Genomic DNA, 27,645 nt, shown 5'->3' with positions numbered 1-27,645 from the left:
CAAGGCCGCCATCTTTAAGAGATAACGGCAACCATTTTGGGTAAATTGGGTTAAGTGGTAACCGCTCAGCTGATTATCCACTGAGAAGGAACGACATTTATTACTGTGTTTAAATTAAGAGTACAAAATGAGTCAGTTAAGTCAGTTTAGTGAAGGTGGATTTTCGGACCTCATTAGTGATGTGGACAATTTTATCGAAACCAATGGGATGATAGAAGAAGTGTAAGAATTGTTAATCGTGTTATTTGCATATTTCGTATGCCCTGTTACATTTCAGGCAGGATTTATTAGGCACAGGTTCTAGTGGACGTAGCCCCATTGAAGAACTGCCGGTAAGTGGATAAAAACAGCGAACGAAAGACAGAACTTAACCTCAAAGTGTCATGTTGTTATCATTCGATAAGAGTGGACATTCAATATGCAAAATACGAAGATCTACAGGATCTAAATAAGTAATGAAGTTTATTGTCAAAGATGCACCAAAACTAAAATCAATAACATGAAATTCTTGAATGTAGTGGTACATCCTGTATATGTCAAGATTGTCAACAAGAAAACCCTGTATCCAGGTTTCTTGATGTTGAAAAATCAATCTGTTTAAATTAAGCAGTAATCAAAGCAACCTGTGACGTAATTATTACAGTTTAGAGTTGTATGTATACATTGTTTATTGTCATGAGGTGACAGGTGATCAGTTTAATAAAAATCTATCCATAAATTGGATGAAAATTCGTTAAACTTTGTGTATTTGAATTTAAATTTGCAAACGTCACACGTATACACTTTTAAAAGTAACTCAAAATTATATTTTTTAATGCTGATTTTAAAGCAGACACGTCAAGGCAGTCATGGATTTTTGAAAGTTTGTCTTTGATTGTTGCATTTTCGACTCACATTTTCAAAATGACAGGAAACTGACAAGACGAAGATTCTATCAAAGACAAATATCCAAAAATCTTTGGCCCTCTTTGATGTTTTTTATTCAGGAGCCATTAAAGCAATCTGTGACATTTATTAAAATATAGGGTTGTATATTTATCCGGGCGTCTGGAAAATGCCGGATTAACTCTCCGCTACGCTCTTAACAATCGACTGGTGAGTCTGGGAAAAATAGTAAAAAAATCCTTCTCACATTTTGGTGGAGTGATAATGATTCATTATCACAATAACTAGTAAAAAAAACTTTAGTTGATATTTGTCTCGCCGATTTGAAACAATTTTGGGGGACTTTGGTATTCTATTTTTGGAAAATTCTGACCTGACCTGTCTTTGAGTTAATTTTGGGAAAAATCAATCTGTTTAAATTAAGCAGTAATCAAAGCAACCTGTGACATAATTATTACAGTTTAGAGTTGTATGTATACATTGTTTATTGTCATGAGGTGACAGGTGATCAGTTTAATAAAAATCTAACCATAAATTGGATGAAAATTCGTTAAACTTTGTGTATTTGAATTTAAATTTGCAAACGTCACACGTGTACACTTTTAAAAGTAACTCAAAATTATATTTTTTAATGCTGATTTCAAAGCAGGCACGTCAAGGCGGTCATGGATTTTTCAAAGTTTGTCTTTGATTGTTGCATTTTCGACTCACATTTTCAAAATGACAGGAAACTGACAAGACGAAGATTCTATCAAAGACAAATATCCAAAAATCTTTGGCCCTCTTTGATAATGTTTTTTTTTTGAAAAGTTAAACAATCTTGACCTTCTAGATATTCCTGTTTGGAAAGAATTTGAAAGTGTATTTTCTTATAATAATTTATTTGAATTTCTTAAAAATCAGTTTTACCTTGGCAGGTACTAGCCCCGCCCACCCACCCTTCGTTTTCTTAGACGATATGTCGTTATATATACCCAACCATAAATTGGACACATGCTTAATTTTTATGAGAATTCGTTAAAATTTGTATATTTCAATTAAATTACAAACGTCACTTGGTCGAAATAAATCTGCTCGATTTACAATTTTTCAGATCAAGTGTACACCTTTCGAAAATAAGTCAAAATTAATTTTTTTATGCTGATTTCAAGGTAGAGGTTTTGTACAAATTCCCAAGGTCATTTATAAGGGAGTTAATACCGACAGAGCAATAAAAACACGATCAAAAACAGTGATGGATTTTGGAAAGTTTGTTTTTGATTTTTAACACAAAATTTCAAATTGACGCTAATCTGACAAGGCAAAATATTCTATCAAAGACGAAACTACAAAATCCATGGTTGTCTTTGATCGTGTTTTTGTATTGAGCAGCGATCAAGCAATCTGTGACACCATTAAAGTAAAGTGTGTGGTTTTACTTATAATTTGTTTATTTTCGTGAGGTGACATGTGATCGCTTGATTTACAATTTTTAGATTTAGTGTACACATTTCGGAAATAACTCAAAATATATTTTTTTAATGCTGATTTCAAAATTGAGGTTATGCGATCCAAAGTGGCGACATTTTTTTTTACAAATTCCCAAGGTTCCTTTACAGTGTAATTAGTGCTGAGAGAGCACTAAAAAATACATCAAAGACAGTCATGGACTTTGCAAAGTTTTTGTCTTTAATCGTTGCATTTTCAACTCAGATTTTCAAAATGACGGGAATCTGACAAGTCGAAGATTCTATCAAAGACAAAAAATATTCAAAAATCTTTGGTTGTCTTTGATCGTGTTTTTTATTCAGCCATCAAAGCAACCTGTGACATTATTAAAATCTAGGGATGGATATTTATGCATATATTGTCTATTTTCATGAGGTCAAAAAATTGTGTATTTGAACTAAATTACAAAGTCACTTGGTCGATTTTTTAGTTTAAGTATACATCTTTAAAAAATAATTCAAAAGTATTTTTTTTTATCCTGATTTCAAAGTAGAGGTTTTATACAATTCCCAAGGTCACTTTATAATGTAGTGAACACTGATAGAGTAATAAAAACACGATCAAAAAGAGTCGTGGATTTTGGAAAGTTCGTTTTTGATTTTCAACACAAAATTACAAATTGACGTTAATCTGACAAGAAAAATTCCATCAAAGACGAATTTTCAAAATGTCATGACCTCTAGAGTATGAAAAAAGTGGTCTCCCGTTTTCGTCTGTCTCTCTGTCTCACTCTGCATCGATTTTTATCAGGTGGGGATGTTTAAATACTAACCAAAATTTGGCCAATTATCCCCACCAACAATTTGATGACGTCATCTCCAAAATTTATAATTAAAAGTTTCTTTAATTTTATAAAATATGATAGTCTTGTACTTGTGGTGTGAATCCGTGTCGAATTTTCACGCTAAACATCCAGAACTTTTAGAAAAAATTTAAAACTTAATAAAAATATTTTGCAATTTAAATTTGAAACTGCAAAGCCGATTGCTCGGAAATCTTGTAAATATTTTAAGGTTATCGTAATCACGGTAAATCGTTAAGCAAAATTTATTCTTTACCCCCTCCCAAAAACTGATGACGTCATCTCAAAATTTTGCCGAACAAATCCTATCCAAAATGTGCCAAAATGAGTTTTACGTTTTACTCTATTTTCTCAAAGGATATGTCATTTGCCAAAATAAGACTTATCTTAGCAAGTACTACCCTTTGAGAAAATAAGGGCGGGGCTAGTACTTGCTGACATAATTTCTATTTTGGCAAATGACATATCCTTTGAGAAAATAGGAGCGGGTGGGCGGAGCTAGTACTTTGTAAGATTAGACTGATTTTGACAAATGACATATCCTCTGAGAAAATAGGGAGCGGGTGGGCGGGCCTAGTATTTGTTAAAATAAAAGTGATTTTGCCCCTATTAATGTTGTAAAAACTTGTGATATTTAAAGGTGTTAAATTGCAAATTTCCATCGAGTTAAATTCCTAAATCTACCCGAAATGTGCGAAATATACCCATGACATCATTAAAGCAAAGTCTATGGTTGTATCTCTAATTTGTTTATTTTCATGAGGTGACGTGATTGGTTTAAATAAAAAAGCGACCATAAATTAAACACATGCTTAATTTTCATAAAAATTCGTTCAAATTTGTGGGTTTGAATTGAATTATAAACGTCACTCAGTCGAAATAAATGACTTGATTTTTAAGTTTTTAGATTGAATGTACACCTTTCGAAAATAAGTCGTTTTTTTAAATGCTGATTTCAAAATTGAGGTTATGGCGATATTTTTTGTACAAATTTCCAAGGTTACTTTATACTGTAGTTAGTATCGAAAGAACAATAAAAACATGTCAAGACAGTAATGGATTTTTGAAAGTTTGTCTTTGATTGTTGCGTTTTCATCTCAACTTTCAAATTGACAATAATCTGACAAGACGAAGATTCTATCAATGATAAATCTTCAGAATTCCATGCCTTCATTAATTTTTATGACAGTTCATTAAAATTTGTGTGATTATAATGTATTTATTAATTCCTCCCCCCTTGGAAGTGAATGACGTCATTGTAAAATATATTAACTAAATATTTGTTAAAAAATGTGCTTCATTATGTGCACTTTGGTGACATTTTTTTTTAATTGTTTATACAGAGTGTGGAAAAAATAAAGACTTTAATTACTTTTATTAATAATGAAACCAAAAATGGTTTATCTAATTTTGTATTTTATCCAATTATTCCAAGATTTGTTATAATCAATTTTTGTTTTATCAAGTGTCTTCATTTAAATTTTAAAAACGTTTAATATTTTTTGGTTTATAATTTTACAAACATAAACGTCAGTACCATTTGACTTTTGTGGAAAAATAAACAAAATGTCGTCTCATGTCACGAGATTAAAATAATTTATATTCAGGTGTTAATCAAATTGAAAATAAAAAATGGGTTATTTGATTACAACATTGTTAAAAATCCTTCTATGGGAATAAAAATAACGGTATCTAAACTAATGCGCCACAAACATTGCGCCATATTATACAAGCCTCGACTAGTCGAAACTTGCACACTGGAGCGACGTCACCTTTATTAGTACCACTTTAAATGACTGAGTTTATTAGTTTCTGTTCATACTCTGATGCACAAAACATGGGCGTTTTCCCACAGGTGTTATTCACATATTTAATTATTTTTTTTATTATTATTATTGTTTTTTTTTTAAATTTGTTTACAAAGGAGGAGGAAGAATTTAAACCAATCCCGATCGAGTGTTTCGGGACCGCCGATCAACCCTACACCGTCCCCCAATTTCCCCCAGACCAGCCCCAAGACCTCGGCACCGAAGAATATTCAGGCCCTTTTAACTTCGAAGTCCTGATTATCCCCAGCGAGCAGAAAACACCATGGGAGGTAAATAAGCCACACTTGTAATCTCACCTTAACCAAAAAATTTCCAGTACTCGTCCAAACTAAACAAAATCTTCATCGGGATCAATCTGAAATTCCCAGTGGCCTTCACCCTCACCCACCGCCCCCAAAACCTAAACCTGTACGTGCGAGCCACCCCCATTTTCAGCCAGTCCCAGTTTTTCGAAGAACCAGTGCACAGATGCGTCGCCCATCAACATGCCCAGGACCCATCCAACCATGGCTTGCCCGTGCACGTTTTCCAGCACATAATTAGGTGCACGAACGACATGACCCAGTACTTCGGGGACAGAAACAGTGGGACGAGGCTTAATATAGTAATCCCGTTAGGCAGACCCCAGACAGGCAGTGACGTCATCAAGGAGTTCTACCACTTCGTGTGTAAGAATTCTTGTCCGTCGGGGATGAACAGGAAGCCTATTGATGTGGTTTTTACTTTGGAGAATGAAATGTGAGGGGGTTGTTGGGGGTGAGTTTTTGTGTAATTTGTTGTTGTAGGGGGGAGGTGTTTGGGAGGAGGTTGCTGTCGGTGAGGATATGTTCGTGCCCGAAGAGGGACAGGGAGAAGGAGGAGAAGGATTTGGAGAAGAATCATCCGCCGCAGGCGAAGAAGCGGAAGCTGGTGGGGGGGAGCGGGGATGGAGGCAGGAGGGAGGGGGGTGGAGGAGGCGATAAGAAAATGCATAGCGTGAATGTGAGTATCAATTTATTAATAATAAAGTAAAATAGTGTGACAAATTTTTTAGTTTAATATCGTTGGAAAGGAGAACTATTTGCATATTTTGACGGTTGCTCGAGATCGAATGGCGGCCGAAATCGTAAATCTAGAAACCAAAAATGGGCCTGATCAAGCCTACAGAAAAAGTTACAACGAAATATGCAGCCTTATTGGTAATTATTCTTCTGGTTGTTGTAACTATTTTTGTTGTTTTTTTTTTATTTCAGATAAAGCTACTACAGAGTGAGAAATTTTAATATACCTGTTTTAATGGTTGAATTTTAAATTTTATTTCGTGTTAGTTGTTGTAACTTGACAAAAATAATTGCAATATAAATATTGTTAGACCATGTAAAGTGTGCGTCCACACAGGATTTTGCACCAAAACGCCGCTGAATGTTCTAACCGATGAATTTTATATTTTTCGCATGTGTACCATTCCGATTTTTATATTTACACATTTCCACCCATATATTTTTATATTGTTGAAATATACATTTAGAACAGAATTGTGGTTCATTTCCATCCAAATTACCCTCGCCTTCGTGAATAATCAATTTTCACATCAATAAGAAAATATACTTCAAACAACAAAGTCATTTACATTTAATCATATCCCTGTCAAGAGTTTCATTAATTCTTTGCATAAATAAAGACTTCAAATAAACTTTTGACGCAAAACCTCGTGTGAGTGGTCCCACGGTTGGAAAAAAACACCTGTTGCTACGCCACGCGAGATTGAAGCAAATATTTGTGAGTAATCTGTGGATTTAAGATCAAAGCAGCACTTCTTTGACGATTTAAACTTCGCAAGCCAACACGTATGGTCGACAAACAAAAGTTAGACATACTCAAAGGTGGAATTATTTTGCGACGAGTCATCCAACAAGGAACCACGTTCACAAATTTCAAAAATTAAGCTAATTGTTTCTCAACACTCGTAGTTGTGTTATTTGGATATTGTTGCACGTTTAACGCCGCTTGAAACAATTGTGCTTTGGTACGACACGCTATACCGCGCCTTTTTGCATAACGCTATACCGTTTCGAAATCAAAGAAGTTTTCTCGTCTTTATGCATAAAATGCAAATACTACAAAAACATCAGTAATCCCAAATGAGATTTAAGTCCCGCAGCTTTGCGTATATAAAGTTGGAAGCTCCGCTCCATGGTCACAACGTCGCCAAACATCTCCAGACCAACATGGCTTTCCAAATCCGGTAATTCGCGCCATTCTTACCAACCCAAAGTTACCAACTTTTTTCAGAATCTTCTCAACTATCGCTGTTTTCCTCCTGGTCACTTGGATGTTCCTCAGCGACGCTCAAGCTCAGGTAACCTTCTCTCGGGACTGGAATCCGGGGAAAAGAGGCGAAAATCCGGATTTTCATAACGCGATGAAAACGGCTTCCGCGGTTTGCCATCTGCTTATAGTGGGTGAGTAAAAAGGTTTTGATTTTGTTGTCAATGTGGTTTTTTAGAATCAAGTGCGCCAATTGGCTACTTGTGACAACAGGGACGAGATTGAACCCGGAGCGAATAATATTTTTGGCGGACGACGATAAAACGACACGGTGACAGGAGTCCGGATTATAGATGTTAGCTATGTACTTTATTAAATATTTAATTGACGTGAAGCTGATTTGAATTTCCCGCCTTTTTATGTTGGGGAAGCACATATTAGTGGGATGAAAATAAAATTTAAACATTTAGGAAAAGTGGTGTTGTGGTTTTATTAAAACCCAAACCCCCGCAACCAGAAAAACAAAATTAAAAACTAAAAAAAATAGTTTCGGAGTTGTGACTATTCGAACTAATGAGAAAATTAGTCCAAACCGTGCACTTCATTTTTGATTTGTAAAGCGACTCTTTGTCTTACATTTCTAACGACAATTATGCAATAGTTCTCTTTAATAATAATTATTATTATTAACAACAAACGAATGAAAATCTTTTTGTTGTGTCGATAATTCTAAGAAATGGGACCACAAAGTGACAAATAACATAACCTCACTTAAAAAAAATCGTTTTTCCCGTTATACTTACATATTTATCATGAAATAGTTTTGCTACAGCGACAACACGCACCATGTACAACTTCCTAGACCCCAAACTAATGCCAAAGCTACAATGCAGCGCCCCCGCAATGGACAACTACGAGCCCCACAATTTAATCAGCGACAACGAAGCCGTAAGGGCCCGGGGCTTCCTCGCTTACACCGTAACGCGCCCCCCTATCGAGCTCGAGTTCGAGTTTCTCTGCTCGGTAGACATTTCTTTCATAATTTTGCAAACTTCCATTGGGAATCAAAAGTGCACCGGAATCGAACTTTTCGCCAGAAGTGAAGCCTCCTCCTACGTTTCTATAGCAAAGGCGGTTTATAACACACCCGGACTCACCTTTTGCACCAGCAGGAAGTACTCACGGACGAATTTACCGCCCAACCATGACCCAACCAACGGGTTGTTTTTTTTTAAGAATGACACAGTTCGCGTTTTTATGAATGCGAAATTTTTGAAAGTGGTGATTTTTAGGACCGAGCGGACTGTTCCGTGTTTGGGGGGGATTAAGGTGTTTGGGAAACCGGCGAGGAGTTGCTCGGAAGCCACTGTGACCACGATTGATAGAATCATGGGGCGGATTGTACCGAAAGTTACCACTGGTGGAAAAGAAAATAATACCAATTTTGCGATTCCACAAGACTTTATTGATGATTTAACTTGTGAGGTTATGGCGGTTCCCATGACCCTTCCAAGCGGAAAAACGGTAGATAGGGATACTTTAGAAAAACACATAGAAAATGAGAAGTCGTTTGGGCGAAAACCAGGTGACCCTTTCACTGGATTGAACTTTACAGAAAATCGAAAGCCTGTGATGAATGTAGCTTTAAAAAGCCGGATTGACATGTTTCTAATCCAGAATTCAACCAATCCAAGCACTTTTAGTTTGAAACGAACCCTAGGTAGTGACCAAATTAATAGCTTTAAGAGACTGAGGACCAGTGAGACCAGTGTTCAGTGTTGTGTTTGTCAACAAGACCAAAATTTGTATGAAATTCCGTGTCGGCATTATTATTGTAGACAGTGTTTACTAACCTTATTATCACACAAGTGTAACATTTGTAACACTGAATTTTCAAAAAGTGAAGCCACTCGCTTTCATGTTTAATTTTTCTAATAAAATGAAATTCGCGCTTGGAAATGTCAACCATTACCAACCCACTAAACCCAACTTCGTCCCCAGTGTTAGGTTGGTACTTCCGTGACAAGAGACATAACACTGATACAAACAAAGGTGTTTTTCTTAAATAAACCACTTCAATTCAATCAAAATTGAGCCTCTAATGAATACCTCCTTAACGTTCGAGGTTTTGCTGTACCTTAATTCGTACTATTTTGGTTTATTCGCAGTCTGTGAGATAGGTATGAACATTGTAAAATATATGAATTTCACCGATATAAAACATTTTACAACCGATTTTGGTATTTTAATGGCTGTATGTGCGATAGAGTTGTTTCGAGTGATTTTAGCGAGAAAGGGAAACTTGACTGAGCGAAGTAAGTCAATTTTTTCGATGTCGTCATTTTTGAGCTTTTTTTTCTAGAGTGGCCCGTTTTGGTTGCTATTTTTTTAACGATACCGTCTCTTTGTGGCGTTCTTTATTTAATGATATGGCAAACGCATATTCTGAGATTCGAATACATTATTTGCGGGATCCAAGTGGGATTGCAGTTTGTTGAGATTGTAACAGGGATTTTGTGTCTTCTACCATTCTGTAAAACTCCTGAGTATTATTAGACTAATATTAATCTGTAATAAGACATTGATAAAATAAATATTTATTCAACAACACCCTTTTATTATCCGATTGGTTTTGCGGATCGATAATTTGAAAGTGGTGGGATTGCGGTCGCTGTATTGGTACCACTGGAAAGTGACGTCGTCACGCTAACCTAACCTAGGTTTTTGTTTACATTCAAAAACATCAAATAAAATTAAAAAAAAAAACGACACCACGATGACTGACCACCAAAACAACGAAGATTCCCAATACGATCTATATTTGCAAGAAATTGAAGGGATTGATGACTACTGGGGGCCGACTTTCAGGTGGGCGGACACTTGTGTTATCTTTCATTTAATCCCGGTTTTAGAGCCATTTACGACAATGACCAGCACGTGAAATTTAGAGACAAGTTAGAACAAAGGATCAAACACCACGACAAAGACATAGAGAGGCTGTGTAACGTTTACTATCAAGGGTTTATTGAATCAATCCGAGAACTACTAGAAGTGCGAACTCAAGCTAAAATACTGAACGTAAATACAGATAGTTGTTGTAACTGTTTCTACAGTTGGTGTTCCAGGGTCAAGTGTCCACCCTCGACACTCATTTACACCAAGCTGCCAAAAATATTTCTAAATCGGGGACGGAGTTGCTGCAAGCACGCAAAGTCCAAAGTAATATTGCTGTAGTGATTGCTCAGTTGAATTTGTGTTTGCCGGTGTTGACGTCGTATTCAAAATTGAAGAAGCAAATCGCGGAAAAACGGTATTTATGACAGTTTTAGGGCTTTAATTTTTACTAATTTGTGTTGGTAGGTATTATCCAGCGCTAAAAACCCTGGAGGAGTTGGAACATCTGCACTTGCCACATGTGGCTAATTACAGGTTTTCGTCGCAGTTAAAAGAATCTATACCGAAGTGAGTCATTAACCCCCCCCCCTCCAAAAAAAATATCGTATAATTTTTTTTTTTAATCTACTAATGTCAAATAATTAATTTTTGTTTGGTTTGCCGCTTTGTCGATTTAAAGATTAATCACAACTGTCAACTTGACATTACGTGTGAACCAATCACTTCGCGGCAATGTAGTAATTGTCAGTGTTAAAGTGAGCGGCAAAAGTGGAAAACTGCATACCACATATAATTTTAAAGGTCGATTTATAAACTTGTCGCTGACGTTGCCGGTGTAAGATAAATACGCAGCGAAGGTATGCGTCGTTTATAACATCCGTTGACGTTGGGTTTTCAACCAATCAAATTGCGATAGTGTGCAGTGCTGCCAACTTGAAGGAAAATCCACCACATTTTTCTGATTGACAGCACTAACGAAAATCAAATTTTAATAGAGATAACAAGAAATGGTAAAACATGTTTAAAACGGTAAATTTTTGTAGGAACGTATCGGTTTGCAATTAGGCTCCGCCCCTCGGTCTGATAACGAATGAAAAATTCTTCACGATTTCTCAATCAGGGCGGATGGGATTAGTTTTCTTTGTATAACACGCTTACTTAAGATCATATTTCACATGGTAATTTCTCGTGTAAAAATAAGGATTTTACATTTAGGCCCCGCCCCTCGGCTTACCACGAATAAACAAATCATCAGAATTGAAATAGGGCGGGTGGGCGGGGCTTATATTTTGCCTTTTTTGTCTTAATACTCATAATTGCAAAATCGGTATTTCTTTATACCAATTTTCCATTTTAAACATGTTTTAAGTTTCATGTTATGAAAAGAAGTCTACACATATTAAAATAAAAAGTCAAAATGTGGGCCCGCCCACCCGCCCGACCTCAATTGTGATGATTTTTTTTATTCGTCGAGAACCCAGGGGGCGGAGCTTAACTGCAAAATACTTATTTCTTTACAGGGATTTAAAAACATATTTTTGAGTATCGTGTTGTTCAAAGAATACCATGTATATTAATTAAAAAAGGCAAAATATAAACCACGCCCACCCCCACCCCACTTCTCAATTGTGACGATTTTTAGAAACTTAAAACACGTTTAAAATGGTAAATTTTATAAGGAAATTATGGACTTTGTAATTAGGCTCCGCCCCTAGGTCTGCTAACGAATGAAAACTTCATGCAAAATATCAGGGGTGGGACTTGATCGCGAATTAACTTTAATTTCGCTTTCTATAAACTGGGTCATAGTATTCTTTAAATAACAGGATATTCAAAAACATGTTTTTAATTTCTAGTAGAGAAATAAAGATTTTGCAGTTAAGCTCCGCCTTCTTTGCTCACGACGAATAAAAAAATCGTCACAATTGAGATAGGGTGGGTGGGTGGGGCGTATATATTTTACCTTGGTTTCTTAAAATGTAAAGTCGTCTTTTCACAACAAGAAACTTAAAACATTTTCAAAACGGTAAATTTGTATAGGGAAATATCGATTTTGTTAACGCTCCGCCCCCCGGTCTGACAACGAATGAAAAATTCATCACGATTGAGATCGAGACAGATGGGTGGGGCTTCTCTTTTGGTTTTCTTTTTTAATTAATACATTGAGTTTTCTTTGTATAACACGATTACTTAAGAACATATTACGCATGGTAATTTCTCATAAAAAAAATTAGGATTTTACAATTAAGCTCCACCCATCAGCTTAACGATGAATAAAAAAAATCATCAGAATTGAGATAGGGCGGGTGGGCGGGGCTTATATTTTCCCTTTGTTTTTTAATATACACAGACATCTTTTCATAACAAGAAACTTAAAACATGGTTAAAATAGTTTTTACAAAGAAACATAGATTTTCCAAATCTTCCATTTTAAACATGTTTTAAGTTTCTTGTTGTGAAAAGATGACTACACATATTAAGAAAAAAAGGCAAAATATAAAGCCCGCCCACCCACCCTGTCCCAATTGTGATGATTTTTTTTTCGCCGTCAACTAACGAAACGAATATTCACTGGAAATTACTTGTTTCTTATAAAAAATTAAAAATGAATATCGTGTTGTTCAAAAAATACTATGTATACATATTAAGAAAAAAAAGGCAAAATATATACCCCACCCACCCGCCCTCTCTCAATTGTAATGTTTTTTTTTATTCGTAAAGAACTAAGGGGGCGGAGCTTACCTCCAAAATACTTATTTCTTTACAAGAAAAAAAGCATGGCTTTGAGTATCGTGTTCTTCAAAGAATACTAACTATGTATATTAAGAAAAAAAGGCAAAATATAAAACCCCACCCACCCACCCCATCTCAATTGTGATATTTTTTTCTATTCTTAGAAACTTAAAATATGTTTAAAATGATAAATTCTTGTAGACAAATGTAGATTTTGGCAATTAAGCTCCGCCCCTCGATCTGACAACGAATGAAAAATTAATTACTATTTAGATTAGGGCAGGTACAGGTGGGGCTTAATCTTTGGCTTTATTTTTTTCTTAATAGATATTCTTTGAACAACACGATACAAAAACACATGTTTTTAATTTCTCGCAGAGAAATAAGGATTTTGCAGTTAAGCTCCGCCCTCTTGGCTCACGACGAATGAAAAAATCGTCACACTTGAGATAGGGTGGGTGGGTGGGGCTTATATTTTACCTTGGTTTCTTAAAATGTAAAGTCGTCTTTTCACAACAAGAAACTTAAAACATTTTTAAAACGGTAAATTTGTACACGGAAATATCGATTTTGTAAACGCTCCGCCCCCCGGTCTGACAACGAATGAAAAGTTCATCGTGATTGAGATCGAGACGGATGGGTGGGGCTTCTCTTTTGGTTTTCTTTTTTAATTAATACATTGAGTTTTCTTTGTATAACACGATTACTTAAGAACATATTACGCATGGTAATTTCTCATAAAAAAAATCATCAGAATTGAAATAGGGCGGGTGGGGGGGCTTATATTTTGCCTTTTTTTATCTTAATATTCATAGCCATCTTTTCGCAACAAAAAACTTAAGACATTATTAAAATGGTACATTTTTGCAAGGAAATATGGATTTTGCAATTATGGGGCGGAGCCTAATTGCAAAATCGGTATTTCCTTATACAAATTTTCTACATTAAACATGTTTTAAGTTTCATGTTATGAAAAGAAGTTTACACATATTAAAACAAAAAGACAAAATGTAGGCCCGCCCACCCGCCTGATTTCAATTGTGATGATTTTTTTTTTATTCGTCGAGAACCCAGGGGGCGAAGCCTAACTGCAAAATACTTATTTCTTTACAGGGAATTAAAAACATATTTTTGAGTATCGTGTTGTTTAAAGAATACCATGTATATTAATTAAAAACGGCAAAATATAAACCCCGCCCACCCCACCCCCTTTCTCAATTGTGACGATTCTTAGAAAGTTTAAAACGGTTAAAATGGTAAATTTCGTAAGGAAATTATGGATTTTGCAATTAGGCTCCGCCCCTAGGTCTGCTAACGAATGAAAACTTCATGCAGTATATCAGGGCAGATATAGGTGGGACTTAATCTTTGGCTTTAATTTTTTCTTAATATACATAATATTCTTTTTTCTTAATATATGTAGTCGTTTTTTCAAAACAAGAAACTTAAAACATGTTTAAAATGGTAAATTCTTGTGGACAAATATGGACCTTGCAATTAAGCCCCGCCCCTCGATCTGACAACGAATGAAAAATTCATCATAATTGAGAATTGAGATCGGGGCGGGTACAGGTGGGGCCTAATCTTTAATTTTTTTCTTAATAGACATGGTATTCTTTAAACAACAGGATATTCAAAAATATGTTTTTAATTTCTCGTAGAGAAATAAAGATTTTGCAGTTAAGCTCCGCCTTCTTGGCTCACGAGGAATAAAAAAATCGTCACAATTGAGATAGGGCGGGTGGGTGGGGCTTATATTTTGCCTTGTTTTCTTAAAATGTATAGTCATCTTTTCACAGCAAAAAACTTAAAACATGTGTAAAAGAGTTTGAAAATTTGTATAGGGAAATATCGATGTTGCAATTAGGTTCCGCCCCCCGGTCTGACAACGAATGAAAAATTCATCACGATTGAGATCGAGACGGATGGGTGGGGCTTCTCTTTTGGTTTTCTTTTTTAATTAATACATTGAGTTTTCTTTGTATAACACGATTACTTAAGAACATATTACGCATGGTAATTTCTCATAAAAAAAAATAAGGATTTTACAATTAAGCTCCACCCATCAGCTTAACGACGAATAAAAAAAAATCATCAGAATTGAGATAGGGCGGGTGGGCGGGGCTTATATTTTGCCTTTTTTTTTCTTAATATACACAGCCATCTTTTCATAACAAGAAACTTAAAACATGGTTAAAATAGTTTTGACAAAGAAACATAGATTTTGCAATTATGGGGCGGAGCCTATTGCAAAATCGATAAACAAATTTTCCATTTTAAACATGTTTTAAGTTTCTTGTTGTGAAAAGATGACTACACATATTAAGAAAAAAAGGCAAAATATAAAGCCCGCCCACCCGCCCTGTCTCAATTGTGATGATTTTTTTTCGCCGTCAACTAACGAAACGAATATTTACTGGAAATTACTTATTTCTTACAAAAAATTAAAAACGAATATCGTGTTGTTCAAAGAATACTATGTATACATATTAAGAAAAAAAAGACAAAATATATACCCCGCCCACCCGCCCTCTCTCAATTGTGATGATTTTTTTTATTCGCCAAGAACCAAGGCGGCCGAGCTTACCTCCATAATACTTATTTCTTTACAAGAAAAAAAACATGGCTTTGAGTAACCTGTTCTTCAAAGAATACTAACTATGTATATTAAGAAAAAAGGCAAAATATAAAACCCCGCCCACCCACTCCATCTCAATTGTGATAATTTTTTTATTCTTAGAAACATAAAACATGTTTAAAATGATAAATTCTTGTAGACAAATGTGGATCTTGGCAATGAAGCCCCGCCCCTCGATCTGACAACGAATGAAAACTTAATTACTATTTAGATTAGGGCAGGTAAAGGTGTGGCTTAATCTTTGGCTTTATTTTTTTCTTAATAGATATTCTTTGAACAACACGATACAAAAAACATGTTTTTAATTTCTCGCAGAGATATAAGGATTTTGCAGTTAAGTTCCGCCCTCTTGGCTCACGACGAATCAAAAAATCGTCACAATTGAGATAGGGTGGGTGGGTGGGGCTTATATTTTACCTTAGTTTCTTAAAATGTAAAGTCGTCTTTTCACAACAAGAAACTTAAAACATTTTTAAAACGGTAAATACGTATAGGAAAATATCGATTTTGTAAACGCCCCGCCCCCCGGTCTGACAACGAATGAAAAGTTTATCACGATTGAGTTGGAGACGGATGGGTGGGGCTTCTCTTTTAGTTTTCTTTTTAATTAATACATTGAGTTTTCTCGATTTTTCACGATTACTTAAGAACATATTACGCATGGTAATTTCTCATAAAAAAATAAGGACTTTACAATTAAGCTCCGCCCATCAGCTTAATGACGAATAAAAAAAATCATCAGAATTGAGGTAGGGCGGGTGGGCGGGGCTTATATTTTGCCTTTTTTTTTCTTAATATACACAGCCAACTTTTCATAACAAGAAACTTAAAACATGGTTAAAATAGTTTTTACAAAGAAACGTAGATTTTGCCATTATGGGGCGGAGCCTATTGCAAAATCGATATGTTTTTATACAAATTTTCCATTTTAAATATATTTTAAGTTTTTTGTTGTGAAAAGATGACTATACATATTAAGAAAAAAAGACAAGATATAAAGCCCGCCCACCCGCCCTGTCTCAATTGTGATGATTTTTTTTTCGCCGTCAACTAACGAAACGAATATTAACTGGAAATTACTTATTTCTTACAAAAAATTAAAAATGAATATCGTTTTATTCAAAGAATACTATGTATACATATTAAGAAAAAAAAGGCAAAATATATACCCCGCCCACCCGCCCTCTCTCAATTGTGATGATTTTTTTTTATTCGCCAAGAACCAAGGGGGCGGAGCTTACCTCAAAAATACGTATTTCTTTACAAGAAAAAAGAACATGGCTTTGAGTATCGTGTTCTTCAAAGAATACTAACTATATATATTAATAAAAATGGCATAATATAAAACCCCGCCCACCCACCCCATCTCAATTGTGATATTTTTTCTCTTCTTAGAAACTTAAAACATGTTTAAAATGATAAATTCTTGTAGACAAATGTGAATCTTGGCAATTAAGTCCCGCCCCTCGATCTGACAACGAATGGAAAATTAATTACTATTTAGATCAGGGCACGTATAGGTGGGGCTTAATCTTTGGCTATATCTTTTCTTAATAGATATTCTTTGAACAACACGATACACAAAAACATGTTTTTAATTTCTCGCAGAGAAATACAGATTTTGCAGTTAAGCTCACGACGAATAAAAAAAATCATCACAATTGAGACAGGGTGGGTGGGCGGGGCTTACATTTTGCCTTGCTTTCTTAATATGTGTAGTCATCTTTTCACAATAAGAAACTTAAAACATGTTTAAAATTGTACATTTGTTTAGGGAAAAACCGATTTTGCAATTACGCCCCGCCCCTCGGTCTGACAGCAAATGAAAACTTCATCACGGTTAAGCTCGAGACGAATGGGTGGGGCTTCTCTTTTGATTTTCATTTTTAATTAATACATCGAGTTTTCTTTGTATAACAAGATTACTTAATAACATATTTCGCATGGTCATTTCTCGTAGAAAAATAAGAATTTTACAATTAAGCTCCACCCATCAGCTTAACCACGAATAAAAAAAAAATCATCAAAATTGAGATAGGGCGGGTGGGCGGGGCTTATATTTTGCCTTTTTTTTTTTCTTAATATACACAACCATCTTTTCATAACAAGAAACTTAAAACATGGTTAAAATAGTTTTTACAAAGAATACTAGATTTTGCAATTATGGGGCGGAGCCTATTGCAAAATCGATATGTTTTTATACAAATTTTCCATTTTAAACTTCTTGTTGAGAAAAGATGACTACACATATTAAGAAAAAAAGGCAAAATATAAAGCCCGCCCACCCGCCCTGTCTCAATTGTGATGATTTTTTTTCCCCGTCAACTAACGAAACGAATATTAACTGGAAATTACTTATTTCTTACAAAAAATTTAAAATGAATATCGTGTTGTTCAAAGAATACTATGTATACATATTAAGAAAAAAAAGACAAAATATATACCCCGCCCACCCGCCCTTTCTCAATTGTGATGATTTTTTTTATTCGCCAAGAACCAAGGGGGCGGAGCTTACCTCAAAAATACGTATTTCTTTACAAGAAAAAAGAACATGGCTTTGAGTATCGTGTTCTTCAAAGAATACTAACTATGTATACTAATAAAAAGGGCAAAATATAAAACCCCGCCCACCCACCCCATCTCAATCTTGATATTTTTTTAATTCTTAGAAACTTAAAACATGTTTAAAATGATAAATTCTTGTAGACAAATGTGGATCTTGGCAATTAAGCCCCGCCCCTCGATCTAACAACGAATGGAAAATTCATTATTATTTAGATCAGGGCAGGTATAGGTGGGGCTTAATCTTTGACTTATTTTTTTCTTAATAGATATTCTTTGAACAACACGATACACAAAAACATGTTCTTAATTTCTCGCAGAGAAATAAGGATTTTGCAGTTTAGCTCCGCCCTCTTGGCTCACGACGAATAAAAAAATCGTCACAATTGAGATAGGGTGGGTGGGTGGGTCTTATATTTTACCTTAGTTTCTTAAAATGTAAAGTCGTCTTTTCACAACAAGAAACTTAAAACATTTTTAAAACGGTAAATACGTATAGGCAAATATCGATTTTGTAAACACCCCGCCCCCCGGTCTGACAACGAATGAAAAGTTCATCACGATTGAGTTGGAGACGGATGGGTGGGGCTTCTCTTTTAGTTTTCTTTTTTAATTAATACATTGAGTTTTCTCGATTTTTCACGATTACTTAAGAACATATTACGCATGGTAATTTCTCATAAAAAAATAAGGACTTTACAATTAAGCTCCGCCCATCAGCTTAATGACGAATAAAAAAAATCATCAGAATTGAGATAGGGCGGGTGGGCGGGGCTTATATTTTGCCTTTTTTTCTTAATATACACAGCCATTTTTCATAACAAGAAACTTAAAACATGGTTAAAATAGTTTTTACAAAGAAACGTAGATTTTGCCATTATGGGGCGGAGCCTATTGCAAAATCGATATGTTTTTATACAAATTTTCCATTTTAAATATATTTTAAGTTTCTTGTTGTGAAAAGATGACTATACATACTAAGAAAAAAAGGCAAGATATAAAGCCCGCCCACCCGCCCTGTCTCAATTGTGATGATTTTTTTTTTCGCCGTCAACTAACGAAACGAATATTAACTGGAAATTATTTATTTCTTGAAATAATTAAAAATGAATATCGTGTTGTTCAAAGAATACTATGTATACATATTAAGAAAAAAAAGGCAAAATATATACCCCGCCCACCCGCCCTCTCTCAATTGTGATGATTTTTTTTCGCGGTCAACTAACGAAACGAATATTAACTGGAAATTACTTATTTCTTACAAAAAATTAAAAATGAATATCGTGTTGTTCAAAGAATACTATGTATACATATTAAGAAAAAAAAAGGCAAAATATATACCCCGCCCACCCGCCCTCTCTCAATTGTGATGATTTTTTTTATTCGCCAAGAACCAAGGGGGCGGAGCTTACCTCCAAAATACTTATTTCTTTACAAGAAAAAAAACCATGGCTTTGAGTATCGTGTTGTTCAAAGAATAATGTATATTAAGAAAAAAGGCAAAATATAAAATACCGCCCACCCACCCCATCTCAATCTTGATATTTTTTTTATTCTTAGAAACTTAAAACATGTTTAAAATGATAAATTCTTGTAGACAAATGTAGATCTTGGGAGTTAAGCCCCGCCCCTCGATTTGACAACGAATGAAAAATTCATTACTATCTAGATCAGGGCAGGTATAGGTGGGGTTTAATCGTTGGCTTTATTTTTTTCGTAATAGATATTCTTTGAACAACACGATACTCAAAAACATGTTTTTAATTTCTCGCAGAGAAATACAGATTTTACAGTTAAGCTCCGCCCTCTTGGCTAAACACGAATAGAAAAGATTATCACAATTGAGATAGGGTGGGTGGGCGGGATGTACATTTAAATACGTCAGCGGGAACTTCAACAGCAAGTTTATAAATCCCACTTAAGTGTGATTGTTTGTAAATAGTAACGAAAATGTGTGAATTTTGTAGGATTAGAGACAGCATTGAGAGAGCGTCAATGTCGGATTTAAAGGATTTTCTTGAAAATATTAGAAAATTTTCGCCAAAAATTGGCGAAGTGGCCATGAAACATGTAAGTATGTGACTATTGATAGATTTTCGTTATCACTGAGTACTTGTAGACTAGTGAACAATTAGCAAGTGATCCGACGGTTATAGGACGTAAGAAAAAACGAGTGGCTCCACAACCATCAGGTACACTTCGTAAACAAAAAATTTAATAAATAAATAAATAAATAATTTGTGACCAGGCGACGGCCCTGGCCAATTTTCAGAGGAAGATCTGAGCGCCCAGGAACTCATCGATTTTTCCCCGATTTACCGCAGCCTTCACATTTCCACCGTACTTAACACCAGATCCACTTTCGAAACTTACTATAGAGCGGAAAGAACGAAACAAGCGCGTTTAGTCCTACAACCACCCACCAACATGGTAACTATTACCATCACCATTATTACAATAACCCAAATTTTCATAGCACGAGTGTGAAGAGAGCTACCGCGCCTACATTCACGCCGTTTTGGGCTTCTTCATCCTCGAAGACCACGTCCTAAACACAGGCAACGGCCTCATAACCCGCGCCTTCCTGGACGAAATGTGGACCATGGCCCTGTCAAAAATCGTCAGCGCGCTCCAAACCCACTCAGCTTACTGCACAGACGCGACTTTAATTCTGCGCATCAAAGACTTAATCATGTTGTTCTGCACGACGTTGCGCAACTACGGGTACTCGGTGAAACCCCTGTGGGAGCTCGTGCGGGAACTACGCGACCACTACACCGAGGTTTTGATGCAGAGATGGGTCCAAGTGTTCCGCGAGATTCTATCAAAGGAGGATTTTCAGCTGTTCCAGGTGGATGACCACGAGGAGTACGAAAATATCTTGTCTTCGTTTCCTTTGGATGAAGATCTGCCGGATGATATCGTCTTCCCGTATAAGTTTCCGTTTTCAGGGATGGTCCCCAAAGTGTACCAACAAGTGAAAGAGTTCATCTACGCCTGTTTGAAGTTCTCTGAGGATTTAAATCTAAGGTTGGGTGTTTTCGTTGTTGGTTTTTAAACATAGAGGGTTTTAGTCAAGTGGAAGTGGACGAGATGATACGTAAATCGATGAATTTGTTGCTGACGCGGACGTTCAGTGGGTGCTTGTCGTCGACGTTTCGCAGCCCGCATATCAACCTTCAGGAAATTATACAAATTATTATCGATACAGGGTTTCTAGAGGAGGCCACGGTTTATCTAGATCAGTTTATTTCGAACATCACGGGGTAAAACTTTGTCCGTTTTCGATTTATTTTTTATAAATTGGTTGATTATGATAGCGAGGAGTCTCGGGGTGTCTCCACTGGTGTTGTTCAAGGACAGCCAGCCATGTTTCGGGTGGCTAGAGAAGACGCCGTTCGACAAATCTGCGAAAAACTCAAACAAAAATTGAACGAGTTCTACGAATTGGAGAGTTATGATTGGTTATTGGTTGAACCCCAAGGACACGCGTCGAGTTATATTTCAGATTTGATTGCTTTTCTTCAGACGACGTTTCATAGTTTTACTAACTTGCCGCCGGAAGTGGCGCAAGTAGCGTGCAAATCGGCCTGTGCCCATATAGCGAGTTCGATGTTAGAGTTGTTGATGAATGATGAAATTAAACAAATTTCGATGGGGGCTTTGAACCAGATTAACTTGGATTTGTTGCAGTGTGAACGTGAGAACAATAAATCAGAAATGTCGTTGTGTAATTACATTTTGTAGTATTCGCCGCTTCTGAGCCCGTCAAAGGACTCCAAGAAGACGTTTTGTTGTCGTACTTTACCAAATTGAGGGAAACTCTAGACTTGTTTACGTCGTGGGATTGGCCTACGTATTTCCACGACTACGGACAAGAAACAAGTAAATACAAACAGGTTAATCCAGACACGGCCATAGTTCTTCTAGAGAAGTAAGAAAAAAACACGATTGTGACAAAATAGCGCGACTTTTGTGTGTTTAGGTTGCGGGAAGGCGACAAGAAAACCATGTTCACAGTCCTCAAGAAAAGCGAACGAGACAAGAAAAAGCTTCTAGAAACCGTACTAAAGCAGTTGCGGCAGTTAACCCAAATACCACCTAGTAAATAAGTACAATATGTAACAAACCCAACTTGTATTTATCAAAAATTGTTAGTAATTATAAATCGAAACATTTATAAATTTGAATTTCGCGCTCCCAAAAGTGTCAAGTGCGCCTGCGCACACGTTCACCATTACGTCAATTCTGCGTCCGCAGCACACTGTTAATAATTTTCGTATTTAAGTTAAAATAACCCCGAAAGTGGAAAAAATGCAGGTGCCCCCAGTTTTCATCGACGTGAGTCCTGAAGACCAGGTAAAAGTCGCTTCGAGCACGAACAAGCACCAAACACGGATCCATATGACACATTGAGGTTATGTTGTAGGCGCAAGAACTCCGGGTCTACCTCAAGAGCTTAGGTGCCGAAATTTCCGAAGAAAAATCACTTAAAGGCATCGAGGATGACTTACACAAAATCATCGGAGTGTGTGAGGCGTGTTTCAAGGAAGGTCAAGAAGTGGAAGTCGAAATGGTTCTTAATGACATAGTTTCCATAATGGTCCTTGTACGTACCAAAATAAAAATCGTCGTGTCGTTAAATCTGTGTTTCAGATTCCATCAGACCGTTCCGAGAACATCATTTTGGCCTTTTGTCAAAAATTGATCAAAGCGCCGGGTCAGAAATTGGGGCTTACGTGTTTACGAGCGCTGTGGCTGCTGTTCCAGTCGTTAGACGAGCACTCACCCATGCGCTACCACGTTTACTACCACTTGATTCTACTAGCAGAAAAGACAGACCAAGTTAAATCAGTATTCCAAGATATAGATCATTTAAAACAACAGTTCGCTCTGTGCCCCCCTACGAGCGAACAACTGCAAATTTTGTACCGGTTGTTGCATCAGGTGCTCTTGAAGAGCAACCAGAGCGAGCAAGCGGCGAAAGTGATGATCGAGCTATTGGGGACTTACACTGATAAAAACGCGTCTCATGCTAGAGAAGACGCCATCAAGTGCATAGTTTCGGCTTTAGCTGACCCAACTACGTTTCTTCTGGATCCGTTATTGTCACTTAAACCCGTCAAATTCCTCGAAGGGGAGTTAATCCACGATTTGTTGAATATCTTTGTTAGTGAAAATCTCACTGCCTATTTGAAGTTTTATCAAGAGCATAAGGAGTTTGTTACGTCTCAGGGGTTAAATCATGAACAGAACATGCAAAAAATGAGGCTTTTATCGTTCATGCAACTGGCGGAAACCAATCCTGAGATCAGTTTCGAAATAATCGAAAGAGAATTGCAGATTAACCCGGATGAAGTGGAGGCATTTATTATCGAAGGTCAGCAGAATTTCATGGGGGGTTATATTTTAATTTTGGTTTGTTTGTTTGTAGTTTTGAAAACTAAGTTGGTACGCGCTCGTATGGATCAAGCGGCTAAAAAAGTCTACGTTTCAAGCACCATGCATAGGACTTTCGGACGGGCGCAGTGGCAACAACTGCGCGATTTACTCTATTCGTGGAAACGGAACCTCAACATGGTACAAGAAGGAATGAAAAGTGTGACAGCAGCCCAATTAGAATTGTTAAACCAACAGTAATTTTATAATAATCCACGAATAAAACATCCATTTTGTCACTAGTTAGGGTTTTTCGAACACGACACGTCAAATTGGTACTCTTGCCTGTCAAAATCTATGACAGTGGACTGATGAATCACGTTTTCCCCTTAGATTATTTTTTCTGATGCAACTTTATTTTATGTATTTAGTTGTATGAAGTGAAGCGTGAGAATTGTCCAGGGTGGGTTTAATTTTTTCATTGTTAAGTGTACATTTTTAGGTTAGGCGAAATGTCAAAACGTGTGCAACCCCCGTGGTCGCCCCCGGAAGCCACACGTGGCCCGATTTTAAAAGTTTTCAATAGTCTGACGCGACAAAAGGAGCCGTTTGTGCCCATTTCTGGTAAAAAAGTGACTTGGTATAGCTGCGGGCCCACGGTTTACGACGCCTCCCATATGGGCCATGCGAGGTCATACATAACTTTTGATATTTTGAGGCGAGTCCTTGCGGATTATTTCGGCTACGATGTCTTTTTCGTGATGAATATAACAGACATCGATGATAAGATAATCAAACGAGCGCGCCAGAATTATTTATTTGAGAAATACGTAGCTGAAGAGCGGACGTTGGAAGTGGTTTTAAGTGACGCGAAATTGGTTTTAGATAAATTGTCTGAAACGACACAGAATGCCATAGATCCCGATAAGAAACAGATGTATGAGAAATTACTTACAAAGTGAGTTCTAACCTCAATTTCGACATAACCTCACTTATTGTTTGTAGTTTATCGACGTCGATTGAAGAGCTAGAAACGGCGGTGAAGAGTGGCGACAACGCAAAAATCGAACAAGCCAAGACCAACTACGTTTACAAAAGCAAGGACCCCCTTTCGGATTGGTTGGACACGAAATTTGGGGCCACTGTCACCGATAACAAAATTTTCGCGTCGTTGCCACAACACTGGGAACAAGAATTCCACAAAGACATGGAAGCGTTAAACGTAAGTACTGGTTGTTCGAAATCGTGAAACATAACCTCATTTTGTAGATACTTAAACCCCACGTACTTACCCGCGTTAGTGAATATATCCCGGAAATAGTAGCCTATATTAAAAGAATAATCACCAATGGCTTTGGCTACGAAGCTAATGGTTCGGTGTACTTCGACGTAGCCGCTTTCGATAAACAAGACAAACACTACTACGCCAAACTAGTTCCAGAAGCATACGGCGACACTAACAGTCTCCAAGAGGGCGAAGGCGACTTGACCACAATCGACCAACATAACGAAAAACATTCCCCCAACGACTTCGCCTTGTGGAAAAAAAGTAAACCAGGAGAGCCTGCGTGGGATTCCCCGTGGGGCAAAGGCCGACCTGGTTGGCACATAGAATGTTCCGCTATGGCGTCAACAATTTTCGGGGACACCCTAGATATTCACACAGGCGGTGTAGATTTGAAATTTCCGCACCATGATAACGAAATTGCCCAAAGTGAGGCACACTTTGGGGCCGCTGAATGGGTCAAGTATTTTTTGCATTCAGGTCATTTGACCATAGCCGGGTGCAAAATGTCCAAGTCTTTGAAAAATTTCGTTAGTATACAGGATGCGCTTTCTCAATATACTGCCAGACAGTTGAGGTTTGCGTTTTTGTTACATTCTTGGAGAGACACTTTGGACTATAGTCAAAATACGATGGAGGTGGCGCTGCAGTACGAAAAAATTTTTAATGTTGGTAGTATTGTTGGAAGGTGGTATTGGTGCTTTAGCTTGACGTTTTAGGAATTTTTCTTGAACGTGAAAGATTTGACAAGGGGGTTGTTGAAAAAGCCGATTTTGGTTGAGCATTATGTTAAATGGCAACGGCACGAGATGGATTTGAACACGAGTTTTCTCAAGACGCAGGAAAATGTGCATGCGGCTCTCTGTGGTACGTGGTAACACTATTAAAAAATAAATTAATAAATACGAAATTGTAGACAATATTGATACCAGGACTAGTTTAGAATCATTGAGGGATTTAGTAACCGCTAGTAATTTATACATAAGGGACAAAAAGCCCCCCAATGGTTTCCTTTTGCACGACATAGCTGTCTACATAACAAAAATTTTATCAATTTTTGGCGCCATCCACGAACCGGGCAAACTCGGATTTCCAGTGTCAACTGGCAACGAAAATAATGTACATTCGTGTTTTACGTACTTTCACGAAATTACTTTTTTATTTTTTAGAACGAGAACACCATTCTTCCGTATTTGGAAATCCTGGCGGATTTCCGCGACAAAGTCCGAACCACCGCACGATCCATCAAGGCCACCGAAATCCTCCAAGAATGTGATAAACTCCGTGACGACACTCTACCGAACGTCGGTGTTAGGTTAGAGGATCGTGAGGGCGCCCCCAGTGCTGTGAAAGTGGTAGGTCGTGAGGAGCTACTCAAGGAGAGGGAAACCAAAAGGTTGCAAGATTTAGAAAAGGCGAAAGAGAAAGAGCGGAAGAAGGCGGCGTTGGCGGCGGCACAGGAAGCGAAGGAGGCGCAGAGGAAAATACCGCCAGGCGAGATGTTCAAGCTTGAGAAGGATAAATATTCCAAGTTTGATGATAATGTAAGGGCGAGTGGTGGTTGGAGGGGGTTTGAGAGTGTTTTGTTTTAGGGGATTCCCACGCACGATGTCGAAGGGAAGGAGATTAGTAAAGGGCAGTTGAAGAAGTTGCAGAAGTTGCACCAAGTTCAGGAGAAGAAATATCAGGAATATTTGGCGTCGCGGGCTTAACAAGACGTTTAACTAAATTTGTAATTTATTTTGTAATGAAGTACTAGTGAAATTTTTTATTTGTTACTCTTTTTTAAGTATTTTAATATTTATTGTAATACATATTGTAATTGATAAGAAATAAATATTTGGATCCATATTTCGTGTTTTATTTTACATACCTTCACAAAATCTTACATTTGACAGTACATAATTTACTATTCTTAAAGTTGAGTAACTAATGAGGTGTTCGAGAATCTTCGGTAGCTTTCGGATTGGTTTCACATTAAAAAAAAAAGACATTTGGGGTCCCGGAGAAGGTTTTACATTTAAAAAAAGACAGTTTTGGGACCACCGAGAAGGTTTCACATTAAAAAAAAGTGATTTGGGCCTCCGAGAAAGTTTTACACTTTAAAAAGAGACAGTTGGGATCCCCGAGAAGGTTTTACATTTAAAAAAAAGACAGTTGGGACTCCATAGAAGGTTTAACATTTTTTAAAAGACATTTGGGACCCCCGAGGTTTCACATTAAAAAAAAAAAATTGGGGCCCCCGAGGTTTTACATTTTTAAAAAAGACAGTTTTGGCACCCCCGAAAAGGTTTCACATTAAAAGAAAGACAGATGGGACCCCCGAGAAGGTTTTACATTTTTTAGAAAAGGCAATTGGGGCCCCCGAGAAGGTTTCACATTAAGAAAAAGACATCTGGAGCCTCCGAGAAGCTTTTACATTTTTTAAAAAATACAGTTCTGGGACCCCCGAGAAGGTTTCACATTAAAAAAAAAGTGATTTGGGCCCCCGAGAAGATTTTACAGTTCAAAAAGAGACAGTTGCGATCCCCGTGAAGGTTTTACATTTTTAAAAAAAGACAATTGGGACCCCCGAGAAGGCTTTGCATTTTTAAAAAGACAGTTTTGGGACCCCCGAGACGATTTCACATTAAAAAAAGTGATTTGGGCGCCCGAGAAGGTTTTACATTAAAAAAAGACAGATGGGACCCCCGAGAAGGTTTCACATTTTTGAAAAAAGACAGTTGGGACCCCCGAGAAGGTTTTACATTTTTAAAAAAGACAGTTGGGATCCCTGAGAAGGTTTCATATTAAAAAAAAACATTTGGGGCCCCTGAGAAGGTTTTCCATTTTTAAAAAACACAGTTTTGAGACCCCCAAGAAGATTTCACATTAAAAAAAGGCAGATGGGACCCCCGAGAAG

At 36.9% G+C, this 27,645-nt stretch overlaps 7 protein-coding genes across 8 annotated transcripts; all 7 read left to right on the top strand.

Annotated features, from left to right (window-relative positions):
* The first annotated feature begins 11 nt into the window (after positions 1 to 11).
* On the top strand, positions 12 to 6,518 carry LOC135125171 (cellular tumor antigen p53-like). Of its 2 annotated transcripts, XM_064050547.1 has the most exons (7): positions 12 to 222; positions 278 to 332; positions 5,100 to 5,273; positions 5,321 to 5,742; positions 5,790 to 5,985; positions 6,038 to 6,182; positions 6,237 to 6,518. In XM_064050547.1, the coding sequence occupies exons 1-7, from the start codon at positions 128 to 130 to the stop codon at positions 6,254 to 6,256; spliced, it is 1,107 nt and encodes a 368-aa protein (XP_063906617.1). In that variant the 5' UTR covers positions 12 to 127; the 3' UTR covers positions 6,257 to 6,518. The 2 variants fall into 2 exon arrangements, with proteins under 2 accessions (XP_063906617.1, XP_063906619.1); XM_064050549.1 differs by lacking the exons at positions 12 to 222; positions 278 to 332 and adding an exon at positions 4,830 to 5,030.
* A 559-nt stretch (positions 6,519 to 7,077) lies between these two features.
* LOC135125172 (uncharacterized) lies at positions 7,078 to 7,726 on the top strand. The gene is made up of 3 exons (XM_064050550.1): positions 7,078 to 7,228; positions 7,276 to 7,441; positions 7,490 to 7,726. The coding sequence occupies exons 1-3, from the start codon at positions 7,125 to 7,127 to the stop codon at positions 7,571 to 7,573; spliced, it is 354 nt and encodes a 117-aa protein (XP_063906620.1). The 5' UTR covers positions 7,078 to 7,124; the 3' UTR covers positions 7,574 to 7,726.
* A 280-nt stretch (positions 7,727 to 8,006) lies between these two features.
* LOC135124771 (RING finger protein 37) lies at positions 8,007 to 9,210 on the top strand. Its single transcript, XM_064049989.1, has one exon. It carries the CDS (start codon positions 8,098 to 8,100, stop codon positions 9,175 to 9,177), a length of 1,080 nt encoding a protein of 359 aa, XP_063906059.1. The 5' UTR covers positions 8,007 to 8,097; the 3' UTR covers positions 9,178 to 9,210.
* A 21-nt stretch (positions 9,211 to 9,231) lies between these two features.
* Positions 9,232 to 9,859, top strand: LOC135124772 (transmembrane protein 216-like). The gene is made up of 2 exons (XM_064049990.1): positions 9,232 to 9,566; positions 9,614 to 9,859. The coding sequence occupies exons 1-2, from the start codon at positions 9,353 to 9,355 to the stop codon at positions 9,805 to 9,807; spliced, it is 408 nt and encodes a 135-aa protein (XP_063906060.1). The 5' UTR covers positions 9,232 to 9,352; the 3' UTR covers positions 9,808 to 9,859.
* Positions 9,860 to 9,930: 71 nt separating this feature from the next.
* Positions 9,931 to 22,263, top strand: Sec15 (Secretory 15). The gene is made up of 12 exons (XM_064050541.1): positions 9,931 to 10,119; positions 10,164 to 10,329; positions 10,377 to 10,561; positions 10,612 to 10,713; positions 20,047 to 20,149; positions 20,199 to 20,271; positions 20,328 to 20,509; positions 20,556 to 21,109; positions 21,154 to 21,345; positions 21,400 to 21,779; positions 21,827 to 22,013; positions 22,065 to 22,263. The coding sequence occupies exons 1-12, from the start codon at positions 10,028 to 10,030 to the stop codon at positions 22,189 to 22,191; spliced, it is 2,343 nt and encodes a 780-aa protein (XP_063906611.1). The 5' UTR covers positions 9,931 to 10,027; the 3' UTR covers positions 22,192 to 22,263.
* Positions 22,264 to 22,297: 34 nt separating this feature from the next.
* On the top strand, positions 22,298 to 23,760 carry LOC135125169 (eukaryotic translation initiation factor 3 subunit M). Its single transcript, XM_064050543.1, has 4 exons — positions 22,298 to 22,438; positions 22,509 to 22,688; positions 22,736 to 23,459; positions 23,514 to 23,760. The coding sequence occupies exons 1-4, from the start codon at positions 22,394 to 22,396 to the stop codon at positions 23,717 to 23,719; spliced, it is 1,155 nt and encodes a 384-aa protein (XP_063906613.1). The 5' UTR covers positions 22,298 to 22,393; the 3' UTR covers positions 23,720 to 23,760.
* Positions 23,761 to 23,810: 50 nt separating this feature from the next.
* On the top strand, positions 23,811 to 26,594 carry LOC135125168 (cysteine--tRNA ligase, cytoplasmic). The gene is made up of 8 exons (XM_064050542.1): positions 23,811 to 23,905; positions 23,961 to 24,416; positions 24,464 to 24,680; positions 24,728 to 25,411; positions 25,463 to 25,610; positions 25,660 to 25,862; positions 25,913 to 26,287; positions 26,336 to 26,594. The coding sequence occupies exons 2-8, from the start codon at positions 23,971 to 23,973 to the stop codon at positions 26,453 to 26,455; spliced, it is 2,193 nt and encodes a 730-aa protein (XP_063906612.1). The 5' UTR covers positions 23,811 to 23,905; positions 23,961 to 23,970; the 3' UTR covers positions 26,456 to 26,594.
* Positions 26,595 to 27,645: the final 1,051 nt, after the last annotated feature.

The sequence above is a fragment of the Zophobas morio genome, unplaced genomic scaffold (assembly GCF_036711695.1).
Source record: "Zophobas morio isolate AGI-343-1 ecotype UQ-CSIRO unplaced genomic scaffold, CSIRO_AGI_Zmor_V1 ptg000008l, whole genome shotgun sequence".
NCBI lineage: Eukaryota > Metazoa > Arthropoda > Insecta > Coleoptera > Tenebrionidae > Zophobas > Zophobas morio.
The sequence above is the reverse complement of the archived record's forward strand: the minus strand, read 5'-3'. Positions and strand labels throughout refer to the sequence as shown.